Source organism: Dermacentor silvarum, chromosome 1, assembly GCF_013339745.2.
Source record: "Dermacentor silvarum isolate Dsil-2018 chromosome 1, BIME_Dsil_1.4, whole genome shotgun sequence".
Lineage (NCBI taxonomy): Eukaryota > Metazoa > Arthropoda > Arachnida > Ixodida > Ixodidae > Dermacentor > Dermacentor silvarum.
In genome coordinates, this window is record NC_051154.1 from 198675111 (window position 1) to 198698478 (window position 23368).

Below are 23368 nucleotides of genomic sequence, written 5' to 3' on the forward strand. Positions count from 1 at the left end.
GGTCATCGCAGTCATATCGGGATCGTGGACACACTTATGGACCACTGAGAGGGAGAGAGTGGTGAGGGAGAGAGTGGTCTGGTTTTGAGCTAGTCTGAAGTAACCCTTTACAATTCTCAGCACGTCGGGTCAAAAATTTGATTAAAAAATGGTGGAGAGAGAGACACGCCTAATACCCCCCCCCCCCTTTTTTTTTTTTTTTTTTTTTTGCTCGTGCGTGTGGAGCCAAACGCGAACGGAAAACAGATGTGTAGAAGGGTGGGGAACGTAGAGAGAAGTCAGGGTGGTAACCTGGGTGAGCTGGCTATTTATGGTGGGCTCATTTTAGGGCTTGCAGACACGAACACTTGAAGAAAGGGCCCAGCGCACGTGCTTCATGTGTCCTGTGCCCCTTTTTACGTGTCCTTGGCTGACCAGCTCTAAAACAAGTTCAACAGAAAGAGAAGGTTCGTAGTTGACAAGATAACCTAGCCTCGCATACGCGTGCCGGCAACTCCTCCACTAGAGGGCCTCCCCCTTGAGCATGTCTTGTGCATAATATGATGCCGAGATGGAAGTAGGCTCCATTGTTCGACGACGCCGAGTTCAACTTTTCAGCTGTCCTCGTGCCTTTGCGCATTAAGCTTACTCTTGTGCATGCGCAAACCGTGCCTCGTAATTTTATCTAGATATCGAGTTTTCCCGATGAGGTCTTGCCGTGTACCGTATAATTTCCACTCTACTTGTGTCTGACAATTACAGCCGTACGTTATGATGTTCGCTGAATCTTAACGATCTATACGCGGTGATATTGTCATCTTTGTTGCCAGTTCGATACTTCCAAGATCTGCAGCGCTTGTAGTGATAATCAAGAAAAATAATGAGAAACAAAAGAGGTAAAAGAACGAAGTATAATGGAGCCGGTTTCTTTAAAGGAATTAGCACGTACGATGTTTTCGTACATGGCTGTAGGAGAGGGATCATGTTTCTATCCATCTTCATTGTACAATGCCTATACATGAGCTGATATTAAAATCATACCAATAGTACGAACAAAGCAAATAATGCCAGTGTCGTTTAAGAGGTCTAAGTGTCACGGACTTGTTCACCGAATTATGAATAGCAGGAAACGCTTGCTTCCAACCTCTCCACCTGATCCGCTACAGCTAAATATGTCTATCTACCGAGCAACAGTCGAGAACGCAGTAAATGACGTACGAACGGCATTAGTCAATGAGCCGTCTAGCTTCATTAACTGCACCTGCACCACCTTTGCTGAATATGGGTTAGAAGTAAAGTAAGCTACCCGACCTTATCTTGCGTGCGCAATGGACACACCGTAGCGCAAAAAAATCAATAATATTCATATGCATGCCCGGGTATCTTCAGCCTAATGGGCTCCTGAGCCAGCGCATTCATTATAAAACTTGCTAAACTGTTGCGTTGATTTCTCCCCTGTGACGTTGACGCCAACCTCAACATCGCTTTGGCGGTACTAAGATAACAATTACCTAAGATGCATCTTTTTACGCACATTTGATGATGGAATAGAACGCAGGACGCTGCATCGAACGAGGAACAAAAAAGATACTTGAAAAATTTGGGCAAGCGGCAGGAACCACCGCGATGCAGAACGTTGTGGTGCTCCAAGGTTTGGAGCTTAGCAGCGGAGGCACTTATTTTGAGCTGTTTCACTTTAAAAGCCACACGTTGTGGACGGCTCACATATCTCTTGATTTTTGGCACATGCAGCCTTTAAGTTTAGGACACGCCGAAGGCTTGGACAGGCATCCTTGCCTCGCGCAGCCCGTGCGACTGAAAAAAGCCTCATGACCGTGCGGGGCACATCGCTGGCCTGGAATGTAGCCACGATGAAACGATGAACTTCGTGAGGGGGGCTAAATTGTCATTAGTCGTAAAGCTGCCAGATTCAACTAGTAAGACGATACCAGACAAAATGGAGTATGCGCTGAGGCTCAGCACGAATTTCACTAAATAACAAGGAAATGGCTGAGAAGGGCTCAATTGTAACGCTATCGCTTGTCAAAAGTGTGTCCCTGTCAACCTGCGCCTTATTTTTTGGTATTAATGTCATGCGAATGGGAGAGAGCGCAAATTCGGGAATGCTTGTTTGCGGTTCTCCAATGAAATGACTTCTTCATTGAGGCTGGAAGCGCGAGATCGGCAATAGTTCATCTTAACGCTGGTGCAATTCACACGTATAAATACGTTCTTGCTTTATTCATCTTATAGTATGGTGCGCATGCGGCAGCACTGTACAAATCGCTAATGCATTCCTAAAATCACTAACGTTGTTCTCGCTGTCTTAAAGTGAGCAAACATTGTGGGTGGCCGTGGTTATTTACAAGATACGTGCGCGCAGGTGTTATTTCGCACTTCAGGGGAATGTAAACGCTGCGTGTTATTCATTACCTTTTGTGTTGCCGGAATGAACAATCTTGTCGAAGATACCTGGCCGTGCGGGTGACTAACACAGAATAAGTTGCAGGTGCGTCGTGGAACTCAGTGTGTACGGAACCGTTCTGCTATTGCTCTTGCTGGATTTCCTCGTCGAAATATCCGATTTGCGCTGCAAGAACGCTGGTTTATCGTAAGATTCGCTTTTCAAGCACGCCTTAAATATGTGTAGTCCCACCTTCCTTTCAGGCATGTCCTGGGCGTAGAGTCAAATTTGAAAAAAAAAAAAGAGTTGAGAGAGAGTGTAAGAAAGCCAAAAAGCAAGCGTCTCTATCGCATTTAATAGATTGGATATCAATATCGAGTATTGCCTGCAATATCACGGGCTACAGCCTGGTGCCCATTCGGTTAATTAAACAAATCTCATAGGCAGGACAGAACTGTGGCTATTCCTCGGGCCACCAAATTAAGCTTTCACCAAGAGTAGCCTCCGGTCTCCGGCGAAACTAACCGGTTCGCCTTAACTCATGATACAACGCGTTGCTGTTTTGCTCTGTATACTCCAGTTTGATAGGGCTCCAGCGAAGGCTCCTAGCTTGACGAGATAACAAGTCTATGCGCCTTCCCTGTGCTGACAGATGACGGTTCTGTCAGACAGGGACAGTTAAAAGCTATTTGACATCTATTCACGTAGTTACTGCCCAAGGCTGACTCTTGTAGCACCTGTAACTTGCACTGGAAATTAATACCAGCACGAAGGACAGAAAAAAGAAACAAAACTACTTGTCAGTGCATGCATTCTGCATTATGAACGATGCATGGCCGTACTGCACTTTCGGAAAATACTAGACTACATCGATCAATACCACGCCATTCCTTGGGGAAAACAGCACCGTGAAACTATCGCTCGAGGAAATGTGAATACGAAGTTTGCGTGGCGACGGCAATCCACTGTGATATGTGCATATGGAGGGATGTCAACTTACACACACATTTCATTTTTTTTTCCTTACAGAGAAGACTTTCTCCAGAAGCCGAGAAAGGTAAGCCAACATTTGATTGTTCTTTGTCCCCGTTAAGCAGGCTTCTCGAAGAAAATGCTTGCTTACTAGGAGAACTACACCCACTAAGCAAGATTGGCAAAAGGCAATAATGAAGCATTCCAGTCAATGATTAATCTTCTATACTTTTAGAAAAAAAAGGTGCGACAACTCTTTTAACTTTTGGTTTAGTATAAGTTCATTATGCAGATTCATTAGATGGCCTATCGAATACTGTGCATGGTTTATGGATGAAAGAATTGGGATAGCACTAAGTGCCACCATAACTGGCAAACCAGGTGACGTCATCTGTTAAAGCGCGATGAACTGATGACTCCAGGATTCTACGCTGCACTATAGAGCGCAGCGTGATAATAGAACAAGAATTTCGGATTATTTCGCCTCACAGAATTGTGCGAGTCCTTAATATGCTAAGTGATGCCGTAACCTGTTAGTCCAGGACATACTACTTCGCACTGCTAGCACGAGGCCGCGCCACTCGCGGTTTCAAATGTGGCGGCAGGAGATTAGTTTATAAAACACAACTGTTCAATTCTCCAGGGCCATCAAAACAAAACAGGCTTTCGCTCACCCGATAGCGTAATGGCACATCTTTGTAAAGTTTGTTGTACTGATGTACGGAATGCAAGAACGCTCGCTTACCGTTGCTTCAGGTGCAGGTAATAGGAGCGCAGGTGCTCGAAATTAATCCAAGGCCCCCCACTATGGTGTCTCTCATAACCATGCGTTGCTTTGGGAGGTTAAGCCCCATAATGTTTTTCGAATTAATCACCAAGCACTTTAGTTGCGAAACAGCAGTGGGACCTTGCGAATGCAGCATTTTTGCGGATAAATATGCACTTTCGTTGAGCCCTATCTCCTTTCCATTATGAGCATGTGTCGTGATTTGGGAGCGTTATTTTGGATCATACGTTCCTGATGAGTTGTGCTCACCGTCTGTGTGCAGGGCGAGCCCTCGACAGTGAAGGCAGTTGTACACAACCAGTACAACTCGCCCCTGCAGCTCTACTCGCAGGAAAAAGTCGCCGAGACTTTGGCATATCACGCCCAGGCTATCACCGCCGAGGACGGGTAAGCACTACCACCGCCATGAGTTGTATAACTCTCATATTTGCAGACGAGCGCATAACACTCTCTATAACTCACTGACGTTTGCGAAACTAGATTCTCGAACAATTAATAACTCTGACATTGGCACTTTTATTCGCGATGCGAAATACCGCGGGGAAAATGTCGCCACGCGTTCTGCAGGAGTTAGCGAGACGTCATCTCCTATGCGACATCATGCTGTGCTGCAGGCCCGGTTCACGTGTTTTGAATATTACTTCGCCTCTCATGCTGTGGAGTGCCCGCTATACAATCAAAAGAGCGCGCAGCAGTCGCGAAGAAACTATACTTTCAATATGAAGAATTGAAGGAATATAAAAGCTTATAATTACTAAAGGAATATTCTGAGGACAAGATAGCGCAAATATACCTTTGGAAAGGACCATGGACGTGTGGGGGAGTGTTCTGACCTCCACCACACCCTCACTCTGCCACGTCCTACGCCAGTATGTCATTGATCATAACTTGCACACACATATTGGTGCTGACACGCCATAAGTCAAGTGAAGTTGTGCCTTCAGGCACTTATTATACACGTGGCAGCTGGCAGAATGCAATAAATGACTGCTGTTGAGACCTAAAAGGGAGCAACCTTTTAGGGGCGAAGCTTCTTAGGGTGTGTGTCTGTCCCTCCTCTATAGTATGTAGTAGTAGTAGTCGTCGTCGTCGTAGTAGGTAGCCACGTCTGCTTTTATGAAAAAAAAATTGCGGAAGGTGTGTCCGTAGCGCGGAATCGAACCAGGGACCCCTCGATTCCGAACGCGCGGCGCTAACCACTACGCCACGAAGCGCACATGGACACACGCACCACGATGACAATAAATACCCAACATTAACGAAAGACTGCGCGTTTCTAACGCGTTTGTGCTAACGCGTTACGGTCCGTGTAAGAAGCTGGTGTAAGACGCTGTGGCCTCTCCGCCTTACCCCCGTATTCATAAACGCTCCTCGACTTGAACTTGACTTGCCACCGCCTTGGGCAGCGCGTTCGAAACGCGTTGAAGGCGGTGGCAAGTCAAGTTCAAGTCGAGGAGCGTTTATGAATACGGGGGTTATACTCTCTCAGCAGTCATGTGATGGCGTCGGCAAACGCGGTGCACATTCCGGCATGTGTAAACGGCTGCGTAAGACGCTGTGGCCTCTCCCCCTTACTAGAGAGTACTGCACGTTTCTAACGCGTTTGTGCTAGCGTCCCCTTAAGCGGGAGATGGTGAAATTATAATGAAGGGCGCTGTTATAAAATAGGAATGACGTCACATATGGCGCGTGTCATTGGTGGAAGTCAATCGTTCGATTTAGTGCGGCGAGACTGGGCGAATTACACGGAAGATTCACGGTTTACCGATGATTCCCTCCGGAGCTTCGCCCACTCATCATCATTCACCCCGTGGATATGCGGTGTTTTTTAACAAGGACGTACACGGCAAGATATTGTGAACGCCATCATTGGCCGTACAGCTAGCTTCCAGTACGTACTGCAGCATGATTATTGCTATAAGGTGCTCACGGCTCGCATGTACCGAGCGTCCCACTTAACGTTACCCCAGCTTCTGAAAGAAAAAAAAATTAAAAATAATGTTGCAAAATACGATTGTAAGACACCGATTGGTCGTCAGAGCTACACCTGGCGACTCAACACCGTAGGTCCTAAAATTGTGTCTCAACAGCTCAACAACTCAACAGCGTGGATAACGTTAGCTGGCACACCCTATATAGTTGCTTTGGTAATAATACTTCAAGAATGCTGCTATTAACCAAAAGTATCGCTGGTACGCAACTAGAAAGACAGCGCCATATGCGTTACTAGCTGTATTGGTAAGTTGCCCTTCGACAATGCCGAAAATAGCCACTCTGACCTCTAGACGAGGCGTGATAAGCCAGAAAAGTCGCAAAAAACGAAAGACGGGTGGCGACGTAGCCGTAAATGTTGCGCACCAGCTCGCCTTGACGCCGCAGATTTTGAGGGCGTCTGCTTAGGGCTATTTTATTTTTTTTTGTCGCTAAAGGTAAACTACATTGTATTCTAACTAGAGCCAAATACTTAGCGAATTTCGATTACATTTACTGCGCCACAAGGGCCCAAATACGAAAAAAAAATACTTCGACGTTAGTTACGTGACACTGGCTTCATTTTTCCATTCTAGTGATCAACCTCTTACCGCAAAATTATTGAAAATACGGTTTTCAAAGAGTACTTTATCAGTCTAGACTGATTTTATGTTTTTCTTTAGCGTCCCTTTAACTGGTGCCAACGAAACAACTGTAAACTAAAACCGAACGAGGAAGTGGAACGGCTATATGTATACTATAGCAACTGGGGTGAAACGCGACAAATTAGTCAGCCCCGAAAACCAGTCCAACGAGGCGAGTTGGTGTCAAGCGAGGGTGCGCCGTTTTTCCAGCCGCGAGTTATGAGCTCTAAAAAAAAAAAAAAGGGGGGGGGGGGAGGGAGAGAAAGTAACGGACGCAGAGCGCTCGCTAAGCAGAAAAAAATATTTAAGAAGAATATATGGAGCGAATCGACGAGAAGATGTTAAACAATATCTTCGCATGCATTAGTATACCGCTAGTGGCATCAGTAACGAGCACGAAGACACGAATATCGGAAAGCGAAAAGAAAGAACAAAGCTTCTGTATATAGCGCGGAGTGTCACGACGAAAAGTAAGCAGGTCCTCGACGCGGAGATTTTGACGTTTTGCCAGACGTCAAGAATGGCAGCGCACGCAAGCGTGAAAAATGCGCGCTACACTCATCGCGTTGCTAAAAGGCTCGACCGCTTCCTTGCACAGAAAGACTCATCGCTGTCTCGGACTTCTCAGTTTAGAAGTGACTGCAGCCAACGGAAACTGGAGATGGATTTGGTTGCACATTGAGTGAAAAACAATGAACAAAAAAATAGAGAGAGAAATATCGGAAGAGAGGGAATTGCAAATATGTACCCGTGCTCCCAAATGTCTCCTACGTAAGAGCACGTCGTCATTGGCTAGCATTTCCGCGCCCATCAACGAAGATAGCGATCGGCGTAAAAAGGAGACGATCGCCGCTCCAATAGCCTCCATTTTTCCTGATACTTAGGCAGAGATATGCAACGACCATTTGTCCTCAGAGTTATGAGAAAGTTCATGTTGTCCATATTTGTCGCTTTAAGACATTCCTGGATTCTCAGAGCTGCTTCATCTGTACAGAAACATGCTTGTGATAAATAATCCCAACAAGCATTGCGGTGTTAACGTCGAGTGTTACTGTGCTTCCTGCGTGCGCACGCCGGAGTGCATTTCGTGTCACTCCGTGAGACGCTACTGCGACGACTTGAACATATTACTCCGCCAAGTATAAAACGCTTACTCATGCCGCCGCGTCTGTCTGCCAATGAAAATTAAATATACACGCTGGACAGTCTACAGCTTCCGAATGTCTCGGACTACTTCATTTGTCGTTATTAAAACTGAACGACAAAAATCTGATTTCGAACATGGCAGAGAAGATTGAACTCGATGTGCGTGTTCGCTGATTACTGCTGAATTAATCGAGCGAATGTTGAAAGAGCGTATGTGCGCAGAACGCAGATAGGTTTTGAAAAGCGGTAAAAAATTGGTGCGCAAAGCTTCACCTTTATGAATGTGAAAGCTGAAAGAAGTTTTCATGTCGAAACAGGCTCTTTGTATGGAAACGGTAATTAAGTATTTAAAACTACTCTTGGCGCATACGACGTGGTGAATGAGTAGTATAGGCACCAACAAAAAGAAATAACGTATTAAGGAAGAAAATAATTTTCCTGAACGTTGTCCTGTAGGGCATACATTTTCTGCTCTTGGTAAAACCAAGAGCAGAAAATACTACAGTGGGAGAGACCATAAGTTCTCGCCACTCTTCGTTCTAATCTTTCACCAATATATGAATAGTAAAAAAAAGAAAGAAAAAGAAACGTAGCAAAAGTATATACAAAGGGGTGATACCTGTCACAAAATGAAGTACAAGAAAATATTTTGCTCATGGTAGAAAAAAAAAAAAGCTTTTTTGGTCGCTTCAAAACGAATCTGCAGACGCAAAATGCGACCTTACATCGTCAGCTTGCAAGGCAAATTTTATAATCCCCTCGCCTTATTCATATGACCTGTGTGTAATTGAAATATATTATTCAAGCATGGCAGATCTCCGCGTACGTTACCCAGAGAACATCTTTCGGAGGTGGTTTGTTGTTAAAATTCGCGTATTAAGCGTGTTTTTAATTAAGGACGATTCGGCACTGGTATTGTAGTAGTCACGCAATGATACTACTGAAGAAAGCCAAGGCGTGATGTTCCAACTTGCAAGCTCTAAATTGCAAAACTGTGTTGCCTCATGCGCCGGCTGTATTCGCTCACGAAGCGAAAATGAAGAAGGAATTTTTTTGGTTGCGTGGTCAAAGAATGAAGGAAAAGATGTTTCGGAGACCTTCGGGGCACCTTCGGGGACCCTTTGGAGACCTAGTTCACGCATGTCCACCGTGTGACCAAGGAAACTGTAAGCGCTCCTCAGAAACATCTTCTCTTTTACACACTGACTTGGTCAGTGACCGCATTAATTTTTGTATCTCCACACCTGGCCAGACGAACTTTCGTCACACCCTTCGCTGCCTCCATAGAATTTTCGCGCTGAAGCTGCTGACGGTTATCCTGAGGACCTTGCACGTGCTCAGTAATATTGCTGTCGCGCGAATGTAATTCGTCGATTCGCACAGGTATCATGCATGCGCAATGGATGCAAGTATGACTTGTGACAAGGCACGAGCACCGGTTGTAACTGGAGCGTGCTGCGTGATAAGGGTGGGAAAGGGGAAGCATTATAGGACGATAAAAAGCGCATGATCAGAAATTTGGCTTGCAAGCAAACGCAGTTCTTTAGGAGGATGGTGATCCCGGGCTTCACTGTTGCTGTGCCGCGAATATTCATTCCATAACGAGTGCTTTCGTCCTGGAAGCTTACTCGCAAACCTACGACGTTGTGCGCAGGGTCAACAACATCCAACCCGTGGGGCTGCCCCAGACCCTCGTTCGCTCCGCTGTTCTACAGGCTCTGAGCGAAGACGAAATTGGTAAGCCCTTCCATAGTGGGTATGTGCCACTTGGGATGAAGGAAACGACGACAACAACGAACACATCAAAGCGCAAGCCACAGTTTACTCGCAACACTCTATGGGTGGATGTAACGCCGGAGTTGCACATTGTGCGCAGCAACTATAGAAAGCCAATAGACAATGTAGCCGAAAATAGGTGGTTGTCACTAAATATCCGGCACCTCGATCGGTTTTCCTTATTCTTCACACCCTGGTTAGAATAGATTTTGTAGATATGTCACATATATGTGATTAAAAAAAATAAAATATTATGCAACCAATTAGCTTGCTGTTATTGACAACACAAGCCGGTAGTTGGAGCGGGACAAAGCAAACTTGTATAACCCTTTGACTGCTGGATTTTTTTCGTGTGCTAGTTTAGTGGACATTTTGAGCAACCTGAACTGTTTCTTCATCGTTGCTCTCTGGCCACGGCGGTCGCATTTCGATGGGGGCGAAATGCGAAAACACCCGTGTACTTAGATTTAGGGGCACGTTAAAGAACCCCAGGTGGTCCGAAATATTCCGGAGGCCCCCACTACGTGCCTCGTAATCAATCGTGGTTTTGGTACGTTAAGCACCATACTTTAATTTTAATTTTTTTAATCGTCCCTTTCTTCCGACACCGAATTCATCAACAGCTTACAAACCCCTTCGTCAGTCAAAGTACAGATAGACCTGCCACACTGGTTTGCCGGGGCTGTCCTGCTGAGACCGGGCGACAGAGCGCCGAGACATTTGCTCCACCTGCTATTACAAATTTAACTTACAAGTTTTAGGTGTTTTTACGACCTCTCTGTAGATGGTACAACAGGTACGCGATGTCCATTTTTGCACGAGTTGTTTCTTCAGAGGCAGGGAATGCGCCGAAATAACAAAACGAGTATACTCGGCAGTGGCAGTGAAAGGGATAAAGAAGTACAGACATTTTAAGAACAGCTGCAACAAACCTCAATAAGTCTTAATTTGTAGACATTTAAATTGCGGTCTTCTAATCTCGAGCAATAAAAAATTTTAAATTTGGGGTTTTACGTGCCAAAACCACTATCTGATTATGAGGCACGCCGTAGTGGGGGACTCCGGAAATTTGGTCCACCTGGGGTTCCTTAACGTGCACCTAAATCTAAGTACACGGGTGTTTTCGCATTTCGCCCCCATCGAAATGCGGCCGCCGTGGCCGGGATTTGATCCCGTGACCTCGTGCTCAGCAGCCCAACACCATAGCCACTGAACAACCACGGCGGGTGAGAGCAAATAACCGTCGGTACGTTCTCTCCGAAACAGCCAGCAGTGCTGTTAACTGCGCCTTCGAATTTTGTTATTACGTCGGTTTCAAAGTGCATCACCGTTACGTGGGTTAGATTTATTGAGCAGGCGCCATGCTGGTGCTCATAAATCTCGTGGCCCCGTCACGTTGCGCAGGCAAACGGTACCGCTGCCGATGCGGTCAGTTATAGCGACTTATTTCATGAGTTTCGTGGATATGCGCAGTAGACACGCAATGGTGACACGCTCCTGGCAGTTGTTTCCTTTGGCCACTAGGCTGGTGAAAAAAAGAAGAAGGAGAAGAAGCGGGAGAACTGAGGCTGCGGATAGCGCGACCTGGTAACGAATTTCAGGGCTGGAAAGCCAAGCGCAGGGCGCCTAGCCACCGCGCTGCGCAGGAGCGAAAACTGCGAAATGAGAAAGGCCAGCAACATCTCCCGCCCGTCCCGTTTCCAACGTTGCGCCGCGCAACAGCCGCTGTTCCTGCGACGGAATGTCTCTGCGCCAAAATAAACCGGCTCTTGGGCCGAGCCCAAGGAGAGAGACGCCCGGCGAGACGCGGCGACGCACTGCGCTAAAACCAGCCCCGGAATGCAAGCTTGCCGCTCCGCCGCCACCGCTGGGGGTTCCAGACCCAGTGTTTTCGATAGCGCGCGGGCGTGTCGGGCACCGCTTTCTTTTCCTCCGATCGTTCGTTTACCTTCACCGTTCCGTTTACATTTCCGTGCCCTCATTCGCGGCCCTGGTTCGACAAACGTGCCGCGATGCGATTCAAATTGACCGCTCGCTGCTGCTAATATAGCGCTCCAATGGACGCTGTTTTGATAGAGAAGTTGGCCACCTTTACTCGTGCCGGCCGCCGCCATATGGTTGCTGCTGCGGCCCTCGAACCGGTACTGCTACGCCATTGCGCAACGTTCACGCTTGGTAATTTGTGCAAGGTTTTGCGCCCAACACGGACTCTAAGAGCGGTGGTGTCTGCGCGTGCATTTTGAAGCCAGAGCAAACAGTATACTGTAGCAGACGAGGACGGGAATTTGTGCGCACCGCAAAGAATTTACTTTGCACAGAATGGCGGGGTCAGCTGTGATAGCATTCTGCTGTCTTAGTAAAACGCGTTCAGCGCCAGAGGAATCGCCGACGTCGGCGGAATTTTTTTTCTCCGGCCAGCAGAAGAAATGCAGATAAATAATCACGGCGTTCTCCGCATGAACTACGAAACAAAGTTCTGGCGACAGTGTTTTACTTTACCGTGCATAGCTATCCAGGTTAGAGCACTGCACGGGCCAATTTTTGCGGCCCGGGCCCGGCCCGGGCCCGTTTTTACATTGGGCGGCCCGCCCGAGCCCGATCAAAACATTTATGGCGAGACCCGGGCCCGGCCCGGGCCCGGAAATAATCTACGTTACCCGCCCGGCCCGGCCCGCCACCCCTTTACCTTAAGCCCGAGCCCGGCCCAAGCCCGGCTCGAAACCGGCCCGAACCCGGCCCGAGACCGAAAAATACATGTTTTTCAGAGTTGTGAAGCCCGAGAATAACTCACAGAAAGCCCGAGCCCGGCCCGGGCCCGCGTCAAAAAACCCGAGCCCGGCCCGGGTCAAAAAGCACACGCCGTGCCCGAGCCCGGCCCGAGCCCGTGAAAAAACTGCTCTACCCGGCCCGGCCCACGGGCCGGGCCGGGCCCGGGCTTTCGGGTAAGCCCGAGCCCGTGCAGTGCTCTAATCCAGGTATCGTTTGCATCATTCTTTGCACTGATTCATTGTTTGTCGTTCCGAAAGGCCCAGGCAGTTGATGTTGTCGTTACGAATATACAGTTCGCTCGCACGCACAAAACTTGGTGCTCTGTACTCGCCGAAGCGTCGCTAGAACGTAATACGCCTCATCTTCGTCTGCACAGCAGTGTCCTTTGAGCGTTCAGTCGAAGCTTCTCTCCTTTGACGCTGCGCAACTGCACACTGGACCTGACGTCGCGCCGCGCGGTTCCTCTCGTATCTGTGGCGCCGACGTTCGCGCTGCTCTTCCTTGGCGTGCCGTCGCTTCTTGTTCACACTTTCTTCAACCGCGGATTGCACAACTCGCAAGAACCCTGCTGGTGCAGTGAGCGAGTCACTCCCGGAGGCTGTGCACGCTGAGGTGGGAGTGAGCCGATCTCGGAAGCAGGGCATCAGGGGGCGTATTCGGCTTCGATCACTTCGGCGATACTATCGCCCTTCGCGTCACGTAATGCTCAACTAGCCAATCAGTTCATCCGATTTTGCTCAACCAGTTAATCAGCGCGCGCCTGTGGCGATACTATCGCCGAGGCAATACTATCGCCGAAAGTGATCATTGCAGGATATGTCCCCAGTTCAGGCCACGCGCTAACGCTAACAACTTTCCTGCTCGTGCCAAAGTTCCTACGTCTGGCAGCCGCCAGTGGAACGTAGCTGCGGTACGAGAAGTTCGTTGGGTGTCTGGTAAAAGGAGCGGGTAATACCGCGCACTTTATGCGCCTTCAGTTCCCGTCATCCGTATGCAGAATAATTGAAAAAAAAAAAGGAGCGTTCAAGAATCACAAGGTCAAGGAGCGAGCCAAATCAGGTTCCCAATCGGGTCGGTTCACGTACAACTTGCACAAGGTTGTGGTGGAGCATAATGTCAAAAATGGCATTTGCATCAAAGGCAGTACCGGCGTCCACGATTCAATACGGCCCCAGTAAATAAATACCCGGTAGGCTGAAATCGTGAACCACTATAAGCTTATTTTTATCAAACCGAATCTTATGCTCACTTGGCTTTAATAGATAATCAGTGGTGTGTACATCGAACACAGAGCAAATGCATGACCAAAAATGTTCAGTTTTAGTAACAAATTTTCAGTGTAATAATAGAATGGCTGTAATGGAATATTTCACGATAACAGAATCTTCCCGAGCGATTTCTCATGTCCAGCACTTTCCCATAACAGCTTACGTTTCTTCAATGTGGCCTGAGAATAGTCGTTCTGAATGAAAAAAAAGTCCTTCCTTTCAGATTGAAAACATATTTAAATATAGCTACTTTCTTATTATAATTCGGAGGGAAGATAATAATTCCCCGTTTAGGACCAGTCCTGCAAAGCCTGCATATACGGCTGACGGATACTCATTTAATGGGGAGCTTATATTGGGCTTTCTCTGTAATTTATGCTTGAGATCCGTTCCTGTCTCATTTGGCTCTTCGTGGATGCTGTGGATGACTAAAGTAGAACGCCTACTTCTACCTTCGATACCAATGAGTTTGTGAGCATGATAATTTACAGACTCTTAGACTGTTCTCCCTATTTTCCCGTGACGCCTGCGTTTGCCGTATCTTTCAGGTGGAAACCCATATCGAACCGCGAACGGGACGACTGCGGTGCAGAGGTAAGTTACTACAAAAAATTATATATTGTTCTTTTTTAATTACTGTTTTAACCAAATCAAAATGAGTAGCCAGTTACAAGTATACGGAGAAAACGACTCCTCTAATCATTTTCATCTCAATGAAAAGGTAAAAAAAATTGCCCCGCAAATTTTGTTTTTTGCCAGTGTTCATCACACTACAATAAAAGGTTTAGAAAACAGTAGAAAATACAAGGAAATCACGCTGATGATATAAGGATTCACCAGTGATCCACGCGAATCGTGCGCAACTACACTAAAAATAAAACCAAGTTTTATCCCTGAACCATTACCGAGCTAATTCTTGTTTTTCACTCTGAAAACAGCCCAAGGCATACGTTGTTGCGATTATGAAGCAATGACTTAAGGAATTTGGGGTTCTAAGTGGACTGCTTAAAGAAGAGCCTTGATGTGACTAACTCGCATCATTATATTTAATGCGAAGCATTCTTTGCATCATCTTGGCACTTCACGGTAGGTAGGTAAGGTGGGTATGCAGGTTGGTAGGTTGCTGTCTGGCGTCGCTTTAATAAAAAGGGAATAACGTGTGACCAATGGTGGAATCGAACCTCTGCCGTCGAGCACAGCAGCCCGGTGCTCCAACCACTATGCCACGATCTTTTTTTTTTTCTTTCGCGTCTTTACTTGTGACAGCTCGTGCTTTGGGGCGCCGTGTTAGACTGCACTATCTCCGGAACCGGCCCACTTTCGCGAGCACTCTCCTCGTAGTGGTTTACGCTAGGTAGAAACTATGCGACGTTGTACCAACTTCATGACCACCCAAGTTAATCATGTTTAACATTTATTTCGCCGGAATGCCATGGTCGTTTTAATACAAACCACGTGACATAGCCATGGGTACTTACCATTGTATAACACATAGTAGCTGGTGACGTCACAATCCGTGTTTCTCTCGCTATTCTCGTCTACTATACCCATGCAGAACCCAACGATCGTTATGCCTTAAAATCGCGTCAAACTTTCGGCGTGAATATGCCTTCCCTGCCATATGATCGTCTTCGTCATGGTCATCGTCGTCGTGCTGCTGTCGCCACACATACTCGTGATCCAAACACACTAGTGAATTTACACAAACACGTTGGTTCATCTGGTAGCGGTTTGCGGAACCCCAAACAATGCTGATTAGCCAGGTACCCGCAAAATGCTTAGCATAACATAGATTCTCACAGTGCGTGGGATCTGCACAAATGTTTCGTCTCGGTTTTTAACGACACCAAAAAGCGTTCGCTTCCAGAACGTATAGCCGAAGAGAGAACACACACACGTTTGAACAAGTACTATGGTTTTGCTTGCATCACGGGCGTGCATGCACTTATAGAGGAAATATTTGTATTTTTTTACAAGGGCTCTGACTTCCCGCGGATCTGATTTAGAAAAATGATGTTGAAGCTTGCCCGCCCAGTGCGACCGTATCAAACTCCGCTGTTACTGTCTGCAGGGTTACTGCGCCTCCAACACCTCCGCCAAAACCGCGGCCTCCATCTTATAGCGGTGGACCGCCGCAGCCAGAGAGGCCGTACTCTTCGTCCGGGCACCACGTGACCTTCTCCAGCCCGGGAACTCCCGGTACGCCTCCTGTTCAGCAGCACCACACCTACATACCGCCTCCCCCGCCGCTGCATAGCTACCAACAGCCCAGCTACCAACAGCCAGCTTACCAAGAGCCGGCTTACCAACAGCCGAGCTACCAGCAGCAACCAGCCAGCTATCCGGCTCAACACGCGCGGCAGAGCAGCTACGAGGAGCTCGACGAGCGTCAGCAGAAGATTCGCGAAGCCGAGCTTAGGCAGCGCCAGTACGAGGAAGAGCGCCTGCAGCAGGCGCAGTACGAAGAAGGCCGCTTCCGCCAACCACCGCAGGACTTCCGACGCGTAGAGTTCGACGCCGAACAGAGGAGGCTCCGCGAAGCAGAAGAGCGCCGCCGACGCGTGCTTCAGGAGGAAGAGAGCAGGAGGCGCCAGGAGGAGGTGCAGCGCCAGAGGAGACTTGAGCAGGAGGAACAGGAGCGCCAGCGGCGCCAGGAGCAGCAGGAGTACGAGCAGTACCAGCAGCACCAGCAGCAGTACCAGCGATACCTTGAGGAGCAGAAGAGTAGGGAGGACGAGCTGAGGCGGAGGAACGCCGAGCAGCAGCAACAGCAGCAGCAACAAGAGGCCGCCCGCCGCCGGCAGTTCGAAGAGCAACAGCGAAGGGCCCAGCATCAGCAGTATCAGCAGCAACAACAGCAGCAGGTGCGCTTCCAGAACGCTCAGCGGGAGCCGCTGAACGTGCAGCGAGCCCAACAAGAAGCCCAGAAGCGCTACCAACAGAGTACAGCCGTGGCCAGTTCGCCGCAGCACCAGGAGCAGGTGGGCTCTCAAGCGCAGCGCTGGGAGAATAGGATCTGGGAGGAACAGCAGTCCAGGATGCCCGGCACGCCTTTAGGATCGCCCACGGTCTCGCGCCGGGCGCGCGACAACGTGTGGCCACCAAAGGTGGGTACTAGGACGACTACCGACGCGAATACTCCACCGCAACCCTCCTCCCACCACTGCTGACCACAGTTCAGGTGTTAGCAGATTGTGTCAGACAGTTACTGCGGTCAACAGCAATTTTCCTTCCCTTCATTTTTCTTCAGTTATCTATCTATTTATTTAAATGAGCAACATAATTACTCCTACTACGTACCAGGACTTCAATACGCGACCAGAACGTGGGACGGTACCCTGATAAGCGCTGGTCTTTTCGACCGCTTGTAACCATACCACGTGCAGGTATGGGCGTATGCTTGCTCATACCCACAAGAGCAGCAATGTAGACGCGACAGCATAGAAATGTACCGGGACAGGGGGGTCGAAATTTCCTTAGGACATTCTCTGTACGCAGTCTGTACTTGACACCATGTTGCGCAGATTCGTTACACGCTGCTGTAAATGTCGAAGTGTTTAATGTCATGCGCACGCTACCTACGCCGGAAATAGCAGTGTTTGTGTGGTTTTACCAAGTGACGCCGAGTTTATGGTCCTACACATTAGAAACATCAACCTCAAGGGAACACTTTGGCCAGTGATAGTCAGCCGGACACCAAAGCAAAATAATCTGGTTTCAGTATCCTGAGCACCTTATAGTACTTATAATGCGAAGCAACAGTGATCAGGGTTTGATCTCTGTATATGAGTATGCTTTGTTAGGTTCGGTTATGGTTACGCCTGTACGAATCATTGCCTTTTCTTATGTTTGCGTTTAATAGCCACTCTGGCCAACGACGCAGGTAGTTGCAATAAATTATTTCCTCAAATACTGTACGCCTTACCGCCTTACTGCAGGTCATCGCCCGCTGAAGCTGTTATATTTAACACATCGGTCCTAAAGGCCTCTCTTTATCCTTTGATGTTGTTATTACTCGAACGTATTGACGTTCACATGAGACAACGAGTAACCCTCACTAGTGTAACGTGGCTAAGTGCTTCTTTTATTTTCGTTTTACTACTAATAAAATGTATTAATAAATTACTAATAAATTTAATAATAATTTATCATTTCTTTAATTCAATTAGTAAGTACAAGTAATTTCCCCTGTGATGTCCTTGGTGTCATTGTTTGTTGGCTTCTTATGATATGATTAATAAAAATCGGGCCCCTCGGTTCCCTCTTTTCTCGCTCATTACATAACGAGGGCTCGAATCCGGCAACATTGATGCCTTCAGGTAACATATGTGGGTTTATTGACCAGTTGCCATCACCCAAAAAGATCACGTGCTCGTGACGCCTGCGGCAGAAAAGATGTTCCACATCCGCCCCTAGGTTTGTGAGTGGTGACGCTGGCTAACACTCCCAGGGTTAGTTCTAGTTGTGAAAAACCTAAATGCCCCAGAAAATGGATGGGAAAACGGCTCCGCGTTAACTCAATGGTGAGAGCATCGCTCGCGTAATGCGAAGACGTGGGTTCGTTCCCCATCTGCGGACAGCTGTTTTTTCATCCGTTTTCATTTCAATTAATTGATCATTTCTTTAATTCAATTAGTAAGTACAAGTAATTTCCCGTATGTTGTCCTTGGTGTCATTGTTTGTTGGCTTTTTATGATACTGATAAAAACGTTGTTAAATATGATGCGCGTTCATAACCATACCGCTTTTTTCTTCTTTCCAGGAATCGAGCGTGCGATGGACACCTAAGACGGGATTTTCCCCGCAACTGACACGTCAAAGTTAGTGAACACTTCATGGACCTTACAATAAGAGCCTGATTTGCAACGAGCATACAATAATATGATTAGTACTTTACTAGATGTACTAGCGATAAGCGTGCCAACACTGTTGTGTTCGCGCAAAGCAATAGACACGCACACAAAAAAAAAAAAAAAGAAAGAAAGAAAGAAAAAAAAAACGAAAGGAGAGAAAACTGTCACCAGGTTTATTTTTGTATCGCCCGAATTTCGCTATAACACCTTGGAGACAATCATTCAGCCGACTGTGTGGAGAAAATTATTGCTCGTAATTAACACGTCTCTCGCTTTCCATACAAGAACGCAAAACTTGAAGATAATGAAGAGTTAGTTCGAAAGGAAAACTTAAACTGATAGCAATGGAAGGAACAATTGCAGCGATTTCATTAAAATCTGGAGATTGTCTTGTAATATTGAGATACTTAGAAAATGCGCTGGTGGTGCAAGCCGGCGTAATAAGTAGCGCGAGTAAACCTTTGTGATATACATTGGCAATGAAAACATTTGAGCGCGTGGCTGTTGCTTGCTCGTAGTAGTTCGTGTGCGGTAAGCAGACGTAAGTACCACGTGACGCTGTATACCAGTGGACACCACGGCATCATCATCTCCTTGCGCGCAGGTTCGCAGGGCGCCAAGCAGTTCGTGTGGCCACCACCCAAATCCGGCGTGGCCAACGGAGACGAAGGCGGCTTCCCGTCTCGACCTCCGAGCCGCTCGACCTTGAACGCGTGGCACCCGCCGCAGTCGCCCACGTCTGGCACGCGGACGCCGCCGTTCGCGCGGTCTCCGTCGCTGGGCCGCCGCACGCGCGACATCGCCTGGCCGCCGCCGCAGGCCGAGTCCTCGCCCAAGTTCGAGCCGAGGCCCGTGAGCCGCAGCGGCCTGCACCGGCCCGACGAGTACATCCACCAGAACGCCAGCTGCGGCGTGCCGGCCACCTACAGGCCACCGCCGAACTCCTCCCATTACCTGTAGAGCGTCCCTTCCCTTCGGAGCCGCGTAGGGTTCCCTTACGTCCCCCGCCGTAGGAGATGTGCGGGAACGCTGCCACCACACCTCCGCGCCCTAACACTGCGTGCGCACACCGTCCCCCGTTGCACCTCGTTTTCCCTTCGCACCGCGCGCACGCACGCTCCCCAGACCACGGCCCTTTTTGCGCCTTCGCTGTGCTACCGGACAGGTTCTTCAGACGGAAGCCAGGCCGCTGCTGTTTCGATGCCGTGAATCGCACGGGGTCTCTACCTCCCGATTGACCTGCTAGCATAAATGTTAAGCTCACGCTTGTTCTCAAGCAGCAAGATGACGTTAATGTGACTCGACCACATTTCGGTGCGGCCACACCTGAATTGCAACACTTTGAGTGTGTTTAGCCTTCGTAAATATATCTCGACGACTTGCAGGACGGATAGTGCCTCGTGCTTGCTACAAAACCGAATAAGGCTGTCCTCGTTCCGAGTGACTTCACTCACGCGGCTCTACGCTATAAACTCAGCGACAGGGATTTACTTAAAAGTAATGGAGTACTAAGCTTCACCGTATGCTAAGCGGCCGTGGTCTGTGGAGCCGGTATACCACCCCGGCGTGATGGACTAGAAAGATATGGGGAGTGGTTAGATACGTGATCTTCCTGGTGCATGTTCTTCGCATGGTTATTGTTTTATTTTATAATGAAATATAGCGTGGTGGGCTGACTGCTCGAAGTGATACGGCGAGGTGACAAGGTGACAACAAATGTCCGGCAAATGGAAAGTAAATGACTAGCGCGATGTTCAGACAAGAGCGCCTAATCCAAATAGACGTAAACAAACAAACAATAAAAACTGACGCTAGGACCTTCATTTAGGTTACACTCACCCGTCACATGGTCCGCCCATGAACAGAATACTCGACCATGTGCGGCTGGAACTTGCACCAGGGACGTCACCCTTTTTTTGAGCTGCACACACACACACTAACTGAACAGATTGCGAAGATTTCGCAATATATTATATCAGCCTGAGAAACGAAGAAGTCGAATTCGTTGCCGGGTGACCTGAAGGGTAGATTTAGTGTGTAGCTGCACCGCGGAAATTGTCACAATTATTTTAGAGAGACGTTCGCGAGACGTTGGAGTTTTTCACTGCTTATTTAAGTTTGTCTGTGTTATATAAGCCCGCCTCTTTGCGGATTGTACATGCGCTCTGCACCATTGCCTGGTGTACTATTTATTTTTCTTCTTAAGTGAAGCCAATTTACAAAGCACTGCTTACGCATGGTTATTCGTGGCATAAATGCTTTTTTATTAAATTGCGAGAAAAAAGGCTTTTACAAACTACACGCGCACACACATTTAAAAGAAAAACTGTGATACGATATGAAAGGGCGAAAGTATTCTACATTTCGCCCGTTGGCGCCAATAACATTTTTTCAAAGTGGCTTGGTGACCTAACATATTCTGCCCTCCGACTTCTGCCCACGATTAACAGACCAGAGGGAAGTGTGACTGTAAATATACAGCGACGCAGCTGGTTTTACTCTGCACATAATCTGCCTCACTTTTACTAAACCAAAAATACTAACACTGACTCAGGACCAGCGGGCCCACAGATCACGCCTTTACCAAGCGGTGTGCTGTCCTTGTTAAAGGTAAATATTATTCGTGCCCCTCTGAAATTAAAAAAAAAAGATTTATCGCTATTGGTTTGTGTTTCACAAAACCTAATTAAGTAATATTCTTAAATTTAATCTATTACACGTCAACGTCTAAGAAACCCTACTTAACGTACAAGAAAATACAAAATGTGAGGTGCATGCTTCTTTCTAAGGTGTTCTTTTATTTTATTAGGGGCCTAAGAATAGATTTGCAAAACTGAATACTGGTTTTGTTACGAGCCACAGTTTTATTCTTGTAAATATTTAATTCGGTAAAGTATTCTCTCAAACAAAGAAACCAGTGCTCATGTGCATATTTTAGTTTCATGTTAAAATGTGAAGTAATGCTTCCAATAAAAGTTCCCCCCCCCCAAAAAAAATTTGCGGCAAGAAAGCGCGAGCGATCACAACGCCACAGTCGAACAAGCAGTAACACCTGACCCGCGCACTGAGTTGACGGACAGCCGAGTGATTTGAGCGAGTCTTCTGGTAACATATTTCCACTAACATAGTACGTTGGTATTTATATCCATGTATCACGTTTTTATAATACGCTTTTTTGGTGGGTGTAAAAGTACACATGCTATCGTGAGTTCTTTTTCTTTTTTTTTGTCTGCTTATGTGTGAGCCACTTTCAATAATACTTGGTATAACTTTTTTGATGCTGTGATTAGATATGTTCGGTGTGTTTCTCAACTAACCGGTGGATGGTATTTCTAGTCAGTGAACATAGAAAAAAAAAAAAGAAGTGAAAACTCGCTAGGTGTGCTCTCTGCGCACGTACACTTTGTGCCTCAGTCTTGCAAGAGCTCCAGAAACCGCTTTGGAATTTTAGTTCTCAGCTTCTCTCTTTCTGCCTTTCCCCCCTCTTTCTTACTATACTCTCTCCTTCTTTTCTCTCTCTTTCTCTCTTCCACAGTCGGGACGCCGAATTCGCACGTGATGCGTGACCTGCTACCTCTGTCAGGAAAAGAGAACGAACGTTATTAGGCAATGCTCTTGCAAAAACGCGTTCAGAACATCAAAGCTTTAGGCGAGCGCGCATTTTTAAGAAAATTGTTATACGCCTGAATTTCTGTTTGGGTGCTGTTTTTTATGTTGATGTTTCAATAAATGATAAAGAAAAAGATACTTCTTGTTGGCGAGCCCATTGTCCTGTGTGCTTTTTGTGCGGTGAACGCCGCTCGCAAAGGAGAGCTTGAAGAGCTTCCCTATAAGGGTTGTGTGTGCGGGAAATGACCGAGGAGAACAGTGACTGTTTTTACGATGAAGAAAGAGAACGATTTCCTTGGGTTTCCATTCCCTGTCGGTCCCTACGTGGGAGACGCCCGCTACGCGCTAAGCGCGTCCTGCAGGACCTAAATAAAGTTTTTCCAGTCCAGTCCAGTCTATAGACGGCACTTTGGGAGAGCTGGCCATCCACGCTGTTGTAAACATCACTTCGGCGAACCAGGTGCGGACATAGGAGGGAACTTGATAAATAAGTTGCGCCGTCTACGTGCGCACCGTATTTCCTTTTTTGTCTGTGCCTTATTCGAGCTGATGCTTGCAATATCCGAGAAAATTTGCGAAATACGAAGCAGCTTATCTACCAAGCGAAAATGAGCAAGAAAAAGTAAGTCTCGCGTGGGGTTCGAGCTAGCTTTTGCATTTTGCAACAACAACAACAACAACAACAACAACAACAACAACAACAACAACAACAACAACAACAACAACAACAACAACAACAACAACAACAACAACAACAACAACAACAACGACGACGACGACGACGACGACGACGACGACGACGACGACGACGACAGAGCTTAGAATAGAACAACGGGGGAAAAAAAGAACCTCTATCCAGCGTTCAGTGTTATTTGTAGTAAATTTGCAAGCGCTAATGAGAAGCGGAATTGAGTGCAGGAGTTTTGTGACGCCGTGGGAGCCTTTTTAACGTTATACCGTTACTGCAAAAGGCAGGAGCCAGCGAATATGCTCATGCGCAGATGGCACCTAACAGGAGCACCAACAGTAGCGGAACGGCAGTATTTATATACGTTGCTGACCATACAGGTCAGCAACCAGCTAGCTTCAGGATGACTGCCACATGCAGATACTCGGCCAGGCAATTCGGCGGTGAACAAGTGAACATTCTGATTCGCTAAGCAGCTCCAAGTTCCGACGGCTCCGGGCAT

The 23368-nt window shown here is 47.4% G+C and overlaps 1 protein-coding gene across 4 annotated transcripts in view; it reads left to right on the top strand.

Annotated features, from left to right (window-relative positions):
- Positions 1-22316, top strand: part of LOC119436630 (transcription factor SPT20 homolog) — an 81958-nt gene extending 59642 nt beyond the window's left edge. For 3 of the 4 annotated variants that reach the window (XM_037703552.2, XM_037703554.2, XM_049659370.1), the window contains exons 3-10: positions 3413-3440; positions 4405-4529; positions 9558-9640; positions 14265-14310; positions 15788-16823; positions 18479-18536; positions 19174-21179; positions 22105-22316. In XM_037703552.2, the coding sequence (XP_037559480.1) occupies positions 3413-3440; positions 4405-4529; positions 9558-9640; positions 14265-14310; positions 15788-16823; positions 18479-18536; positions 19174-19529 (1732 nt within the window). In that variant the 3' untranslated portion in view covers positions 19530-21179; positions 22105-22316. Of the gene's footprint in view, positions 1-2488; positions 2591-3412; positions 3441-4404; positions 4530-9557; positions 9641-14264; positions 14311-15787; positions 16824-18478; positions 18537-19173; positions 21180-22104 lie in introns of all 4 variants that reach the window. The other variant, XM_037703553.2, reaches the window with a different exon arrangement.
- Positions 22317-23368: the final 1052 nt, after the last annotated feature.